The sequence below is a fragment of the Pongo pygmaeus genome, chromosome 3, assembly GCF_028885625.2.
Source record: "Pongo pygmaeus isolate AG05252 chromosome 3, NHGRI_mPonPyg2-v2.0_pri, whole genome shotgun sequence".
Classification (NCBI taxonomy): Eukaryota; Metazoa; Chordata; class Mammalia; order Primates; family Hominidae; genus Pongo; species Pongo pygmaeus.
In genome coordinates this window covers 125,341,790-125,357,184 of record NC_072376.2, presented here as the reverse complement: position 1 = coordinate 125,357,184, position 15,395 = coordinate 125,341,790, and the positions used below count along the sequence as shown (strand labels likewise).

General features: G+C 36.0%; 1 protein-coding gene across 9 annotated transcripts in view; it reads left to right on the top strand.

Annotated features, from left to right (window-relative positions):
- Nucleotides 1–6,998, top strand: part of ZGRF1 (zinc finger GRF-type containing 1) — a 99,073-nt gene extending 92,075 nt beyond the window's left edge. For 6 of the 9 annotated variants that reach the window (XM_054486467.2, XM_054486465.2, XM_054486466.2 and 3 more), the window contains 4 exons: nt 4,971–5,147; nt 5,284–5,418; nt 6,115–6,376; nt 6,550–6,894. In XM_054486467.2, the coding sequence (XP_054342442.1) occupies nt 4,971–5,147; nt 5,284–5,418; nt 6,115–6,376; nt 6,550–6,707 (732 nt within the window). In that variant the 3' untranslated portion in view covers nt 6,708–6,894. Of the gene's footprint in view, nt 1–4,970; nt 5,148–5,283; nt 5,419–6,114; nt 6,377–6,549 lie in introns of those variants that run through there. The other 3 variants (XM_054486462.2, XR_008502299.2, XR_008502300.2) reach the window with 3 other exon arrangements.
- Nucleotides 6,999–15,395: the final 8,397 nt, after the last annotated feature.

The window sequence follows — 15,395 nt, the reverse complement described above, 5'->3', positions numbered from 1 at the left end:
GCAAACACCAGCCTGCTTTCTGTCTGTATGGATTTATTTATTCTGGATATTTTATATAAATGGAATCATACAATACGTACCTTTTGTGTCTGTCTTCTTTCACTTTTTGAGGTTCATTCATGTTGCAGCATGTATCGGTACTATATTATTATTATTATTATTGTTATTATTACTTTAAAGTACATTCATAATGTTGTACAACCATCACTTGTCCATTTCCAGAATTTTTTCATTATCCCAAACAGAAATTTTGAACTGTTAAGCAATAATTTCCCATTTCCTCTTCCCTCAGCCCCTAGTAACCTCTGTTCTACTTTCTAGCTCTGTGAATTTGCCTATTCTAGGTGCCTCATTTGAGTAGATTCATACAGTATTTGTCATTTTATGTCTGTCTTATTTACTTAGCATAATGTGTTTAGAGTTCATCCTTGTAGCATGTATCAGAATTTCATTCCTTTATAAGGCTAAATAATATTCCATTGCATGTGTGTACTACATTTCTGTTGATAGATAGTTGGGTTGTTTTCGCCTTTTGGCTCTTGTGAAAAATCTCCTGTGAACATTGATATACAAACACTTGTTCAAATCCCTGCTTTCAGTTCAATACATACCCAGAAGTATAATTGTTGGGTCATATGATAATTGTACGTTTAAATTTTTGAGGAACCACCAAACTTTTTTCTACAGCAGCAGCACCATTTCTCTCCCAACAGCAGTGCACAAGGGTTCTGATTTCTCCACATTCTCACCAACACTTCTTGTTGGTTTTTGAATATCATAGCCATCCTAATGGGTGTGAAGGGGTATCTTATTGTGGTTTCCCTAAAGACTAATGATCTTGAGCATCTTTTCATGTGCTTATTAGCCATTTTTATATCCTTTTTGAAGAAATGCCTATTCAAGTCCTTTGCCTATTTTTTAATTGGGTTGTTTGGTTTTTTGTTGTTGAGTTATAGGAGGTTTTTTTTAAAAAATATATTCTGGAAATTAATCCTTTTTCAAATATATGATTTGCAGTTTTTTTTTTTTCCATTTTGTTGGTTGTCTTTTCACTTTCTTAATAGTGTTTTTTGATGCACAAAAGTTCTTAATTTCAATGAAGTTCAATTTACCTATTTTTTATTCTGTTGCTTGTGCTTTTGGTGTTATAGGTATGAAATTATTGCCAAATCCAATGTCATGAAAATTTTCCCCAATATTTTCTTCTAAGAATTTTATAATTTTAGCTCTTATGTTGAGGTCTTTGATCCATTTTGAGTTAATTTTTGTATGTGGTATGAGATAAGGGTCCAACTTCATTCTTTTGCATGTGGATATATAGTTTTCCCAATACCATGTGTGGAAAAGACTATCCTTTTCTCCCATGTAATTGTCTTGGAACCTTCATCAAAAATCAATTGAGCACATGTACAAGGGTTTATTTCTGGACTTTCTATTCTATTCCATTGGTCATTGGCTTGTAGATGCTACCTTCTTGCTGTGTCCTCACATGGCAGAGAAAGAGAGAACACTGTTTCTATACAAACTATACAACTATATAAACACTATGTTTGTATAGTTTCCATTCTTGTTTCATTTTCTGGTGTTCATGCTTGGATGTCAGATACTCTCTCAGATCTGTATTCTCTGTTTTCTCAGTACCTGGAATTATGGTGGTGTCCCATCAAAGTGATAGGACATCTGAGGCCCAAGAGTATCCCTTCTCTGGGAAAGGGACACAGTTCTTGAACCTTCAGTTTTACTAAAAACTGCCAAGTTCACTTTCCCTTTTTCATTATTCTTCTTAGGAACCACTGCCATCATATGAATTCTGGCTCACTATGCTGCATTTTCCACTTCCACCCCAGAATCTTGTTTCTTTCTCAATGACAAGTACTTTTTCAAGTTTATGGCATTAGGTTGGCTGTAAATCTTTCTTTGTTGCATAATTGCTGAATTTTCTTTGCTGCTGTTTTTGTATTTTTTGTACCTTTATATATTGGAGAATGGATTCTACAAGGCAGTTTATTCTACCTTCTTAATTAAGAAGTTCCCCCTTAGATTGAGTTTCAAGTTGCATTGAATTTTGAGTTGAATTGTATTCCATTTTGCAAAGAACGAAGCTTTTAGTTGTCTTGAGCTGTTAATTGTAATTGAATTTAATTGCAAAACTTTCTACCTCTTCTGTGACAAGTCAGTATCCAACCTCTTTTGTATTAGACATTTTCAATAGCTTTTAAAAAAAAATCTTAACTAAAAAAAAATTATCTTAAAAAAGGGCTGGGCATGGTGGCTCCAGCCTGTAAATCCCAGCAGTTTGGGAGACTGAGGTGGGAGGATCACTTGAGGTCTCGAGTTCATCACCAGCTCTGGCACTGGAGCTCTGACCCTGCCTCTACCAAAAAAATTTTTTAAATAAAAAGTTATCTAAATTCTTAAAACATTTTTGAATAGTTAATATAGTCATGTGGTTCAAAATTCAAGTGGAACCAAAAAACATGGAAATATTGAAGACTTCTCCTCCTGTCCCCCAACCATTCGTTCTCTCCCCTTCAAAGAAACTGTCATTCCTTTCTTGTACCTTTCTTGTGATATTTTATGCCTGTAAGCAAATACATAACATTTTCCCTCCCTGTTTTAACAAATGGTAGTGTACTCTGCACACTGTTCTGCCCTTTTTCATGTACCTATTGTCAATGCCTTTTAAAATATGAAGTAGGTTTTTATTTGGGGGAATTCTAAAAGGGCAAATAAGGGATGGACAAAAAAGTGATTTAGTCGCAGAGTAGAATAAAAAACAATTGTGAATGAGCTTGATCTATATAGATAGTTCTCAGAAACATAGTGGACATTGAAAGAAACAAAGCACAAAGGGATAATTATAGTAAAATGCCATTTATGAGAATTTCAAAAGCACGTAATATATATTATTTATAGATTCATACTAATACAATAAACATATAAAAACATGTATGATGAGTCCACAAAACAAAATCAGGACTGGGATTATTTCTGGGAAAGGCGGTAGAAGAAAGCAATGAAGGAGGATCTTTAGCTATATATGTCATATTTTATCTAACAAAAAAGAGAGCCAAAACAAAAATGATTTAATATGGCTAATGTCAAGTCTGGGTGGTAAGTTCATGGACGTAATATTATTTCTTTGCTTTCTGTGTATTTGAACTAGTTCACAATTATTAAAAGTGAAAGAAATAAAAGTAATCACTACTCATTATAGAAAGTGTGGAAACTACAGAAAAGAGAAAAGGCAAGCTGGGTGTGATGGCTCATGCCTATAATCTATAATCTCAGCTGCTTGGGAGGCTGAGGTGGGAGGGTCATTTGAGTCCAGGAGTTCGAGGCTGCAGTGAGCTATGATCTCACCACTGCATTCCAGCCTGGGCAACAGAGCAGGATCTTGACTCTTTAAAAGAAGAAAGAAAGAAAAAGAAAAAGAAAAGAAAAGAAAAAAGAAAGAAGGAAGGAAAGAAAGAAAAGGAAAGAAAAGAAAAAAATAAAGTTGGGTGGGATGTCAGGCACCTCTAGTCCCAGCTACTCAGGAAGCTGAGGCAGAAGGATCGTGTAAGCCCCAGGAGTTTGAGGCCAGCCAAAGCAACAGCAAGACCCTGTCTCAAAAAAGAAAGAAAAAAGGTAAAAACAAAATAAAAACATCTGTAATAACTTCACTGCACTTAAGAGAAAACTCTTGGTAATATTTTAGTATTTTTCCTTCCATCTTTTATCCTAGGGTTATATGCCTATATCAAATATATGTATTTGTACTTAGTTGAAACCATACCATAAATATAACTTCTATCTTGCCTTTTTGAACTTTGCGTAATAGTAAATCATCTCCCCTTGTTACTACTAGCTTTGTAATCATTACTGTTGTCATTAAATATGTTGATCACTAAGTATTATGTTGTGCAGATATACCATAATTTAGTCATTTCTCTAACATTTGAGCGGCTCACTGCAACCTCTGCCTCCTGGATTCAAGCAATTTTCCTGCCTCAGCCTCCCAAATAGCTAGGATTACAGGTGTCTGCCACCATGCTTGGCTAATTTTTGTATTTTTAGTAGAGACAGGGTTTCACCATGTTTGCCAGGCAGGTCTTGAACTCCTGACCTCAGGTGATCCTCCCACCTTGGCCTCCCAAAGTGTTGGAATTATAGGCATGAACCACTGTGCCTGGCCTGAGCATTATTTACTACAGAACTTTTTGCTCGAAGAGCGCTAAAGTAGATAGGACTTGGATTTTATGATGCATTAATAAAATCTGAAACTTCTTTCAAGATTCAGAATGAAAAATGGCTTTTACTCAGTGAGGAAAGTTAACGAGATATTTACGACACCTCCTAATTTTTTAAGAGATGCTTTTCAATTTAGTGTTAGACCAACTCCAGATATATTATAAAAGCATAATGTTGGCCGGGCGTGGTGGCTCACGCCTGTAATCCCAGCACTTTGGGAGGCCAAGGCAGGTGAATCACCTGAGTCAGGAGTTCAAGATCAGCTTGGCCAACATGGGGAAACCCCATCTCTACAAAAATACAAAAATTAGCCATGCATGATGGTGGGTGCCTGTAATCCCAGCTACTCGGGAGGCTGAGGCAGAAGAATCGCTTGAAACCAGGAGGTGGAGGTTGCAGTGAGCCGAGATCGTGCCATTGCAATCCAGCCTGGGTGACAGAGTGACTCCATCTCAAAAAAAAAAAAAAAACAACAACAAACCATAATGTTAGGAGTCAAACTTACTAGATAAGTCTAAGGTTGACATCTTTTATATTTTCTAATTTTTCTAAATTAATATGAACATATTTTTAGTAATTTAAAAAATATTTTTATTTATAGTCTATTCTATCATGGTTGTAATTCATTTCATAAGACCATAATATAGCAATATTTTTAATTTTAAAAATATAATTTTCTTTCCCTAGAAGAATAAAAAAATTAGGTTTTCTTATTTTTCTTCATTTAAATTTCTTAGGGTCACAAGCCAATTCTATTGAGAACTCAATACCGTTGTCATCCTGCAATCAGTGCTATTGCTAATGATCTGTTTTACAAAGGATCCCTCATGAATGGTGTAACAGAAATAGAGAGGAGCCCTTTATTGGAATGGCTACCAACCCTGTGTTTTTATAATGTTAAAGGACTAGAACAGGTAAATGACATTAATGTTGATGAGAGTCAACATGGTTTAGGTTCCTGGTTTAATTTTGTTGTTGTTTGTATGATTTTACTTGGTTTTTCCATAGCCTTTCTGAGAAATATAATTTAGGATCTATTTCTTACTCCAGATAGAAAGAGATAACAGCTTTCATAATGTGGCGGAAGCTACGTTTACACTCAAGCTGATTCAATCACTGATTGCAAGTGGAATAGCAGGCTCTATGATTGGCGTGATAACATTATACAAATCCCAGATGTACAAGGTTGGTATTATGTATTACAGTATTTGCCATATATTAAATATTACAATTACATATTACCATATTTGATATTACATTTATAGTAGTTGGTTTGGTGCCTGAAAAACTTTTGGTACTGTAATTAATATATTAAAAAAGAAACATTCTGATTTTTTTCTGGTCTGGCTTTTTTTCTGTATAATTAAATGTAAACCTAACAAGGTTTAATTAAATTTAGTTTACAGCTGTTGGGGCAAAAATGCAAAAAACAAATTAGAGGGAAGAAAATACGGTGTATGCTTTGTGGACAGATGGGACTGAATCTCTGTTATCCAAAATGTTCTTTTATTATTAGTACATTTTATCAGTAAATCAAGGATAGATACCAAATATTAATGTACACATGGGCCAATTACTTCTAACTAGATTTTTCTCTTAGTATTTTTTATCTGTTTCATTATTAGTTTATCAGCTCCAAATTAGCATATCCAAATGAGTTACCCAGCAATAGATAAATTGCTTTTGATTTTGTGTCATAATTAATATTGTCATCTAGTCATTTATCTATCATTTTAGAAACTAGCCAAGTCTATGTGAGTCATAAAAGAAAAATGAAAATTATTTACTATTAGTTAAATTACAGTGGTTGCTTTGAGCAGGTTCAGAGGCTTAAGTTCTTTGCAATCTCTTACTACATGATTGCTGTTTTTTCCTCCACAGCTTTGTCATTTACTCAGTGCTGTGGACTTTCACCATCCTGATATTAAAACTGTGCAGGTGTCCACAGTAGATGCTTTTCAGGGAGCTGAAAAGGAGATCATTATTCTGTCCTGTGTAAGGACACGACAAGTAGGATTCATTGATTCTGAAAAAAGAATGAATGTTGCATTGACTAGAGGAAAGAGGCATTTGTTGATTGTGGGAAATTTAGCCTGTTTGAGGAAAAATCGACTTTGGGGACGAGTGATCCAACACTGCGAAGGTAATATAAAAATGGGTTTAATTCATGCATTTCAAGTTCAAACTGACTTTTATGGGTTAATGCTTGGGGTGCTTCAACCAGGAACAGCTCTGCTGGGGGAAGTAACTGACATGATAATATTGGGACCTCTGTAAAATAAAGAATAGTTGTCTCATGTCATATGTTTTTTTAAGGAAGGGAAGATGGATTGCAACATGCTAACCAGTATGAACCACAGCTGAACCATCTCCTTAAAGATTATTTTGAAAAACAAGCGGAAGAAAAACAGAAGAAAAAGAGTGAAAAAGAGAAATCTAAAGATAAATCTCATTCACAAAAAGACATGGTGTAAATATTTTGTATTTATGTAAATTCAGACTCATTTTACATGATATATTTTTTATATTTTTATTACTCTAAACCCTCTTATTAAAAATATGATATTTAAATAACATAGTAAACACATGTAAAAATTTTGTTCTTCAAAAAAGTGTACAAAATGTATAAAATCCTACTAATAAAAATAAGCTTTTTTCTGAGAATTTATTTCTGTTTGCCAAAGAAATGAAGTTTCTAAAGTTTATCAGAATATTTTTTAAATGATTATAAGGCCTCCTTATTTTATAAATAAAAACATATTCACAAATATGTTTTTATGTTTAAAACTTTTGAAAAGTACACAAAAGAAGAAAGAAAAACACTAAAAGTTTACACCTGGAGATAGCAGTGTTCAACACCTGACCATGGCTAGTGCCTTGCACCCATACCTGATATAGTAGGTGCTTAATAAGTATCCATTGGAAGATGAACAGATGAATGAAAGATTACCTTTGGTTCATTTTCTTCTAGTTTTTTTCCTCTGCATTTGTTTGCATAGTAGGTATTGATATATATATGGATTACAACTTTTTATTATAAAAATAATACATTCTTCATGTAGAAAATTTGCAAAATACAAGAAAGTATACAACAGAAAACAAAAATCACCTAGAAATACACTACCTGGAGATAATCACTAACATATTCCTTTAGTCTTTTTTCTATGTTTAGATTCTATGTGTATATATGTAGTTAAGTTTTAAACCATTTGTGTCCCTACTGATTCTTAGACATTATTAACAAAAGAGCATTTATACATCCTGGATGGAAAAATGACAAGTGCTTGATTATAATTAATATCAATGCAATATTTTTACCAATTAAAAAAAATCTTAGTGACCCAAGTCACTCAATATTCATTTCAAAGATGCAGGAAAATTCTTACTTGAATTATTTCACAATAAAAAGAATAGGACTAGTCAGTCTCTATGGAACTCTTAGGGAAAAAAATAAATTCAACAACAAAACTTGTGGTTTAGTAATTCTCCAAGCCTTTTCCCAAACATGTTACTGTGTGCAACAACAGTTGCTTTTTTAAGTGTTCATCCAAACTGTGAAGTGAAAGATGTGACTTCCAACAGATCCTTACAAAGCAGAGGAATAGTTGAAGGAAGTATTACAGAACCGCGCCTTACCCATGAACTATACAGTCTAACTGACAACATACATTTAAACTGGATTCCTGAGTTTTGCTGCCCAGACCTCCCTATTTTTTATTTCTTAATTTTGGTCTGTTGGCCAGCTGGAGCTAGGTCTCAAGTAATTTATTTTCCCCAAAAAGAGTATATAGATCATATATCTTTTGAGGTTTTTGTATATCTGAGGATATATTTCTGTTACATACACTTATGAGAGCTATATAAACACTATGTAAATTGCCCTTGGCTTCACTTACTGTTCATTTGGATGATAGTTGAACTTCTGTCTCAGATCTACAGCTGGATGGCTGACTGATTTTGCACAATTCCTAGTCTAATTCCTGCTAGCTTTTATCTAGAACTGCTCAATCTTCTGCACTTGTGCCTGTGCTGTCATTAATTGCTCTCTTCCCTTCATATCTCATTTTGTCAGTTTTCCAGAAATTTCCATTTCTATCATGATAATAGGGAGAGGTCTTGATGGTATAGAGTAAGATTTCTCAACTTCGGCATTTTTAACGTTTTTGGACCAGATAATTCTTTCTTATGGGGCAGCTGTCCTGTGCCCTTTAGCAGCATCCCTGGCCTCTGCCCATGAGATGCCATTGGCACCTTACCCCAAAGTTGTGACAATTAAAAATGGCTCCAGACATTGCCAAATATTCTGATGTAGAGGGTGGGTTCAGCATTCCAGCAATCTCAGAAAGCAGTAACTGCACTTAAAAGTGTAGCTGCCTTATGTTTTGGTAGTTATAAATCTTGTATGTTTGATATTTAATAAAGGAGAGAAGGGTATTTTTTATTTTTAAGCAAGCATGCCTACTCTGTTTCTAATGCCATTGTACATGTAGTGTATCAATTTTATATTTTCAATCCAGTTATATCATTGTAGCAGTTCATTACTATTCCTCTCAACTTGTGACAATAGGTCAGCTAGGAGTGTCAAATATTTATCTTATGTGTTTTCATAGTTATTTTAATGTGATAGAGCCCAATGGAACCTTTTTATTATTATTATTTATTATTTTTATTTTTTTGAGACAGAGTCTTGCTCTGTTGCCTGGGCTGGAGTGCAGTGGCATGATCTCGGCTTACTGCAACCTCTGCCTCTCAGGTTCAAGCGATTCTTCTGCCTCGGCCTCCTGAGTAGCTGGGATTACAGGTGCCCACCACCATGCCCAACTAATTTTTGTATTTTTAGTAGAGACGGGGTTTCACCATGTTGGTCAGGCTGGTCTCGAACTCCTGACCTCAGGTGGTTTGCCCACCTCAGCCTCCCAAAGTGCTGGGATTACAGGCATGAGCCACCACACCTGGGTCCTTTTTAAACAGGAACACACTGAAATCTTTAAAAGAACTTCCCATTCAACAACATTCCTCTTGTTCAGAACATAAGAAGTTAGTATAAATGTTATGGTGTAGAAGGTGGCAAAGAGATTGATAATATACTATGCTACTATTTTTTGCTAAGGGATTAGCTCTATCCTATAACTACATAGCTATTATTTCCCTTTCTCTAATTTATAGCATATTGTAACAGAAAACTAAAAATTAATAGAAAATGTTGGTTTTTGCAGAACCATTCTTTCCATTCTTTCTAGCCCACCTGCATAGCTCACTAGATTAAACACTCTTTTACACCAGGCACTTTAGAAAAGAAAAAGTAATGGTGGTGCGGGGGAAGAAATGGAAATGGTTTAGTCTCTGTTTCCATGCTGCCCCCATTCTCTTGGTTTAGGATGGAGATTCCCACCTGGGCAAGAAGATGGAGAGGCTTTCTTTCACTCTGGGTGGACCTTACTCCACAGTGGATATGGTATTTAGTTTTGTCTCTGGTTTTAATCTTTACCATCCTGGATTGGGTCACAGAATGTCATCCCAAAGTGTAATGTCAGCTGCAGCAGGCCTGGTTTATATCTAGGAGTCAGATCTTAGTGCTCTTGCCCCAGCCCCTGTCCATTAGAGCACAGTCTTCACTCATTCCTTTTTCCCAAGACTTTTACAACAGAAATGGGGTGAGAAGCAGCTCTCACTTTCTTATTTCCTTCAAACACCCAGTAAGGGAGTGAGAGATTGATGGGCTCATCTACTTTATCTTTCTTAAAGAGAATAATAAAACATTCTTCTGATTGGGTGGTGTTGACCATTGAGGAGTTGTTTTTGGCTCCATCATATATTTTGAGTGAAAACATACTATCTGAACCCTGAATATTAATATGGTCTTTATATGTATTTTCAGTAAGAAAAAGATAACAATATTTGACATTAAAAAACAAAATCCCCAAAGCCCAGGCTAACACATTCTTTATCTTTTTCGTCTCAAATTCCAAGGTTGGATAGACATGAATTGAACTTTAAGAAATATCCTGTTCAATAACAATCAAAATATTAAAATTTCTTAGGATTTTACAATATACTCAATAAGCCAGTTTTACAATTATAGCCATCAAACATCTATACATAACAATAATCTTAAAACAATGTCTCCCAACTTGTGTTCAGTAAATGATAGGATTATATAAAAATGTCAAGATTTTAATTTATAGAATAAGTCTATTAGTTTATGTATCACAAATTGAAATAGAATGAAATTTCTAAGCTTTAATCTACTCATCATTAATTGCTTACTTTATATAGTATGTGTGTTGGATTTTTTTATTTTTGAAGATTTTTTCACAAACATCTCATTTACCCCAGTGGGGGGATAGGTATTTTCCCCATTCTGTACATTATTAAGCCAAGGATCAGAAAATTGAAGTGATCCACCTAATCTACCATGAGTAGTACCAGGCAGGGCTGGAACCCAAGCTAACCCAACTCTGAGGCTAGGCTATATTGCACCACCTGCATTGTAAGTCACTTTATCAAAGGGTAAAAGACACTGAAACCAAAAATTTTACAGTCCTCTTTGACCCAACTAGACTCATGTCCTGATCATTTACCTTAGTTAATTTAGTATGCAACCATTTATTAACAATGTTTTTTTTTTTTTTTTTTTTTGAGACAGACGGGGTTTCACCATGTTGGCCAGGCTAGTCTCGAACTCCTGACCTCAAATGATCTGCCTGCCTTGGCCTCTCAAAGTGCTGGGATTACAGGCATGAGCCACTGTGTCTGGCCTATTTGTTGAACAGTTTATACCTTCCTGGTAAATATAATTTTTACTAGAGAAATGGGTTTGTTGATTTCTCTTTGAATGTCTACGTTTGCTACTATAAGATGTAGTTTGCTACTTAATGCAAGAGAAATATTGATTATTAACAAAAATGTATTTATAACTGAACTGGTGAGTCTTAAAATTCTTATAATTCTTAAAAGTAGGTGAAAAAATAATATACTTTGCTTTCCTCTGTAGCCAGCTCCTGTCCTTATTCAAAATTTGAATTGTGAAAAATTATAGATTACTTGAGTTATGAAGCTTAGCTTAAAAGTTCAAAATAAAACATAACTTTTGGTATTGCTCTTTTATATTTGAACAAAAAACATTTGATTTGGGATGCCAAAGCAAACCCAAAATGCTGCTTGCTCTTGACTATGGTTTAATTTAAAGACAGCTGTGAAATATCTTTATACTAATTAGATTTGTTTATATTAAATAAGAATGAACTGGAAATTGGTGATTTACTTGACAGATATTGGACTTTGAAAATTAAATAATTGTTCTAAAAACATTAGATCAACACTGATTTGAAATCCCTGGTTTGTAATTAGCCATGAGTGAAATGTGTGTTTAGTTCAAGTTGTGTGTTCGGTTTACATTAGCATGATTTGATTATAAAGTAAAGGAAAAATACTAACCAAATGTCTCTGCAGTCCTCTAAGTTTCTCTCATCCTGAAACACTAGTTAGGCTGATTTTTTAAAAATTCTCTGTGAGTGTCTGAATTATTGCAAATCTAGTCCTGATAATAAATGGAGATGTATGTGTGCATGCTTGCATGTGTGAAAAATCAGGAAGCAGTCACCTTGCAGGCTAAAGAACTGGCAGAGAAAATTTCCTAAGTGAAAGTTTTAGGGTACCTATGGTAGCCAGCCTCTTTAAAGACAGATATAGTTCATTTCATTGGACGAATTATGATGAATTTGTGGCTTCTTGGAATAGAACTAATTATTTCTTTGGTGCCATTAAAGTCAGTGCATCCATTGAGCATCTGCTCTGTGGCTGGCCCTTTGTGCACAACAGGCATATGCAGCTTGTTTTATGTGTTAGGCCAAGCATGGAGTGCAGGGCTACTTATGTACCACTCCACCCCGACATGGGGCAAAGTAGAGCTCTCCCTGATGGAAAAACTTAGGGGCATACTCGAAGCAAGAAAATCGGCCTCCTTTGCCCATTCTTTTGGAATATATATTTCTAAAGAAGAGCTAACATGACCATGATGCCATCAGGAGCTCAATACTTTGTCTCCTATGTCCTTAGGTTCCTTATATCTAGAGTCAATGTCAGGCTATGGGGTATGAAGTAGAAGCTAGATCTTTGAAGACCAGGTAAGTCAGAGAGGTAGAAGGATAGTTGTGAATGGAAGGGAGTAACTGGTGGGGAAGACAATATGGTTAACAAATTCTGAGGTGTAAAAAGATCCCACGTCTTTCAGCACAGCTGTGGATGTATGTGTAACCAGCTGACATCTCCCACAGGTTTGTGACTCCTTTTAGGTATTATGAGCCCTATCCAGTGTTATGAATGGATGATGATGACCTTCCTGAGCAACATGGTAACATCACATAAGAACAAAATTAGAGCATAAGGTAAAGTGTAATGAACAGCAAGCAGTCCAGTGTAATTTGATGAGTCTAGACATTGTTGTATGAGACCAGACATTGTTATATGCATTATGTATATTGGTAAAGGAACCACATACATAACTTTAGTGACAATGGCTCTTCAGAATCATGTTTTGCATTTATAATTTGGGATCAGCACCAGTACAGTAGGTGCTCAGTAAGTGCTTAACTAATGAATGTTATAAAAATCTAGAATTGGCAGGGCATGGTGGCTCATGTGTGTAATCCTAGCACTTTGGGAGGCCAAGGTGGGCAGATCACTTGAGCTCAGGAGTTCAAGACCAGCCTGGCCAACATGGTGAAACCCTGTCTCTACTAAAAATACAAAAATTAGCTTCTGTGGTGGTGTGTGCCTGTAGTTCTAGATACTCAGGAGGCTGAGGCAGGAGAATCACTTGAACTCAGGAGGTGAAGGTTGCGGTGAGCCAAGACTGCACCACTGCACTCCAGCCTAGGTGGACAGAGTGAGACTCCATCTCAAAAAAAAAAAAAAAAAAAAAAAAATTAGCCAGGCGTGGTGGTGTGCACCTGTAGTCCCAGCTATTCAGGAGGCTGAGGTGGGAGGATCACTTGAGCTCAGGAAGGCTTTTGGGAGCTGAGATCACGCCACTGCACTCCAACCTGGGCACCAGCCAGAGTGAGACTCTGTTTTTTAAAAAAAAAAAAACAACAAACCTATTATGTCCAGATGATCTGTTTTCTTTTGTGGTTTGCATACTTTTAAATATTTTAAAACAAATCAAACTGGGTTTATTTCTCTTACCTTCTAGTATGTGCTCACATGTATGCCTTATTTTTTCTTTGAGACAGTGTCTCACTCTGTCACCCTGGTTGGAGTGCGGTGGTGCAATCAAACTCCTGGGCTCAAGCGATCTGCCCACCTTGGCCTCCCAAAATGCTGGGATTAAGGCATGAGTCACCATGCCTGGTCAGTGCCTAATTTATATGCTTGAAGCATGAATACCTCATTCTGTTTTCTGTTTTTATTCATTATGGCACATCTATTCTCTTTCCCTTTATTTTTGTTTAATTCTACTTATATACTTTTGAATAGATGATAACATTCCCATGGTTTGATATTCAAGAGGAACAAAAGGGAATACAGCAAAAAGTCTCCCCTGCTCTGTGTCCTCCAGCCTCCCAGGTCTCCTCCTCAGAATCAACCAATGTTATAAGATCCCTGTATTTCCTTGCAGAAATATCTTACTAACATATAGGTAAATGCATATAAATATCTCCCCAGCCACCAGCTTTTATTTTTTAATTTATTTTGTTTTTTATTTTTTAGATACAGGGTCTTGTTCTGTCCCTCAGGCTGGAGTGCAGTGGCATGATCTTAGCTCACTACAGCCTCAACCTCCTAGCCTCAAGTGATCCTCCCAACTTAGCCTTCCCAGTAGCTAGGATGACAAGTGCATGCCAGGCTAATTTTTTTTTTTTTTGTATTTTTTTGTTGAGACGGGGTCTCACTGTGTTGCCCTTGCTGAGGCTCATGAGATTCTCTTGCCTCAGCATCATAAATGCTGGGATTATAGGTGTGAGCATGCTAGGTCTCACTTTTTTTTAAAGATGGGGCTTCATTTTGTCATCCAGGATGCAGTGCAGTGGCACAAACATAGCTCACTATAGCCTTTTTGTAGAGAAGAGGCCTCACTATGTTGCCCAGGCTAGACTTGAACTTGTGGCCTTAAGCAAGCCTCCTGCCTTCGTGTCCCAAAGTGCTAGGATTACAGGCATGAGGCACTGTACCCAGCCTGGTCTCCTCCTTTTACATGGTAGACTACTATATAAAAAATGTTGTATACCTTGCTTTTTTCACTGAACAATATATCTTAGAGCTCATTCCATGTTGTCTATACTTAAAAAAATAGTCATCTGAGATTTATCATCACCCTAAATTACTCCAACATGCTGCTGACCATGACCTCTCCCTCACTTCTACACACACTTTCTGGCTTCATGAGCTCTCATTTCCTGACTCGTTACTATTCTGACATTCTATCAGTTCCCTTATCTTTTCCTTTCTGTCCAGACACCATCCTGCTTAAGCACTCTCAACTACCTTGGCAAATTAGTGGCTTGCTGCAGTTTTTTTTCCAGCTGATAAAACTATGGATTTATTCAAACATCCTTTTCCATTTTCTTACACCTGTGCTTCTGGGTGTTCTAGAGGAAATTATTCTAATATGCAGATGGGTGCCACAACACATTTATGATAACTGATCTCACATGTCCCATATGCCCAGAAGTTATATGTCCCTAAGCTCTTCAACTCATTGTCTTCAGTCACTCTTCCCACCAGAATGATTCTTCTAACATTGCAAATATGATCAAATTAGAATTTTTTTATTGCAGCTCATCACCTATAATATTGTTTCTCAATATGTGATCATTGGTCCACCTGTGTCAGAACCACTGACTTCAAGGTCATTTATCCTAAGAAATATGTTTTTGTTTTTTAAAAGCTACTTGTATTGAAGTACATAAAATATGCGTAATTTAAGTGTACATCTTGATGAATTTTGACAAATGTATGTACACCTTTGTAACCACCATCACAATCGAGAACATTTCCCTTACCCACAAAGTTCCCTTGGGCCCCTTTGGGGTGAGTCAGTCTCTCCTCCCCAAGGTAACCATTAATCCACTCTCTCCAGAGGCTACTTTTACCTGTGTTAAAACTTCGTATACCTTTTTTACAAGATGGTGCCGAATACGAAGAAGGAAGCTCCCACCCCT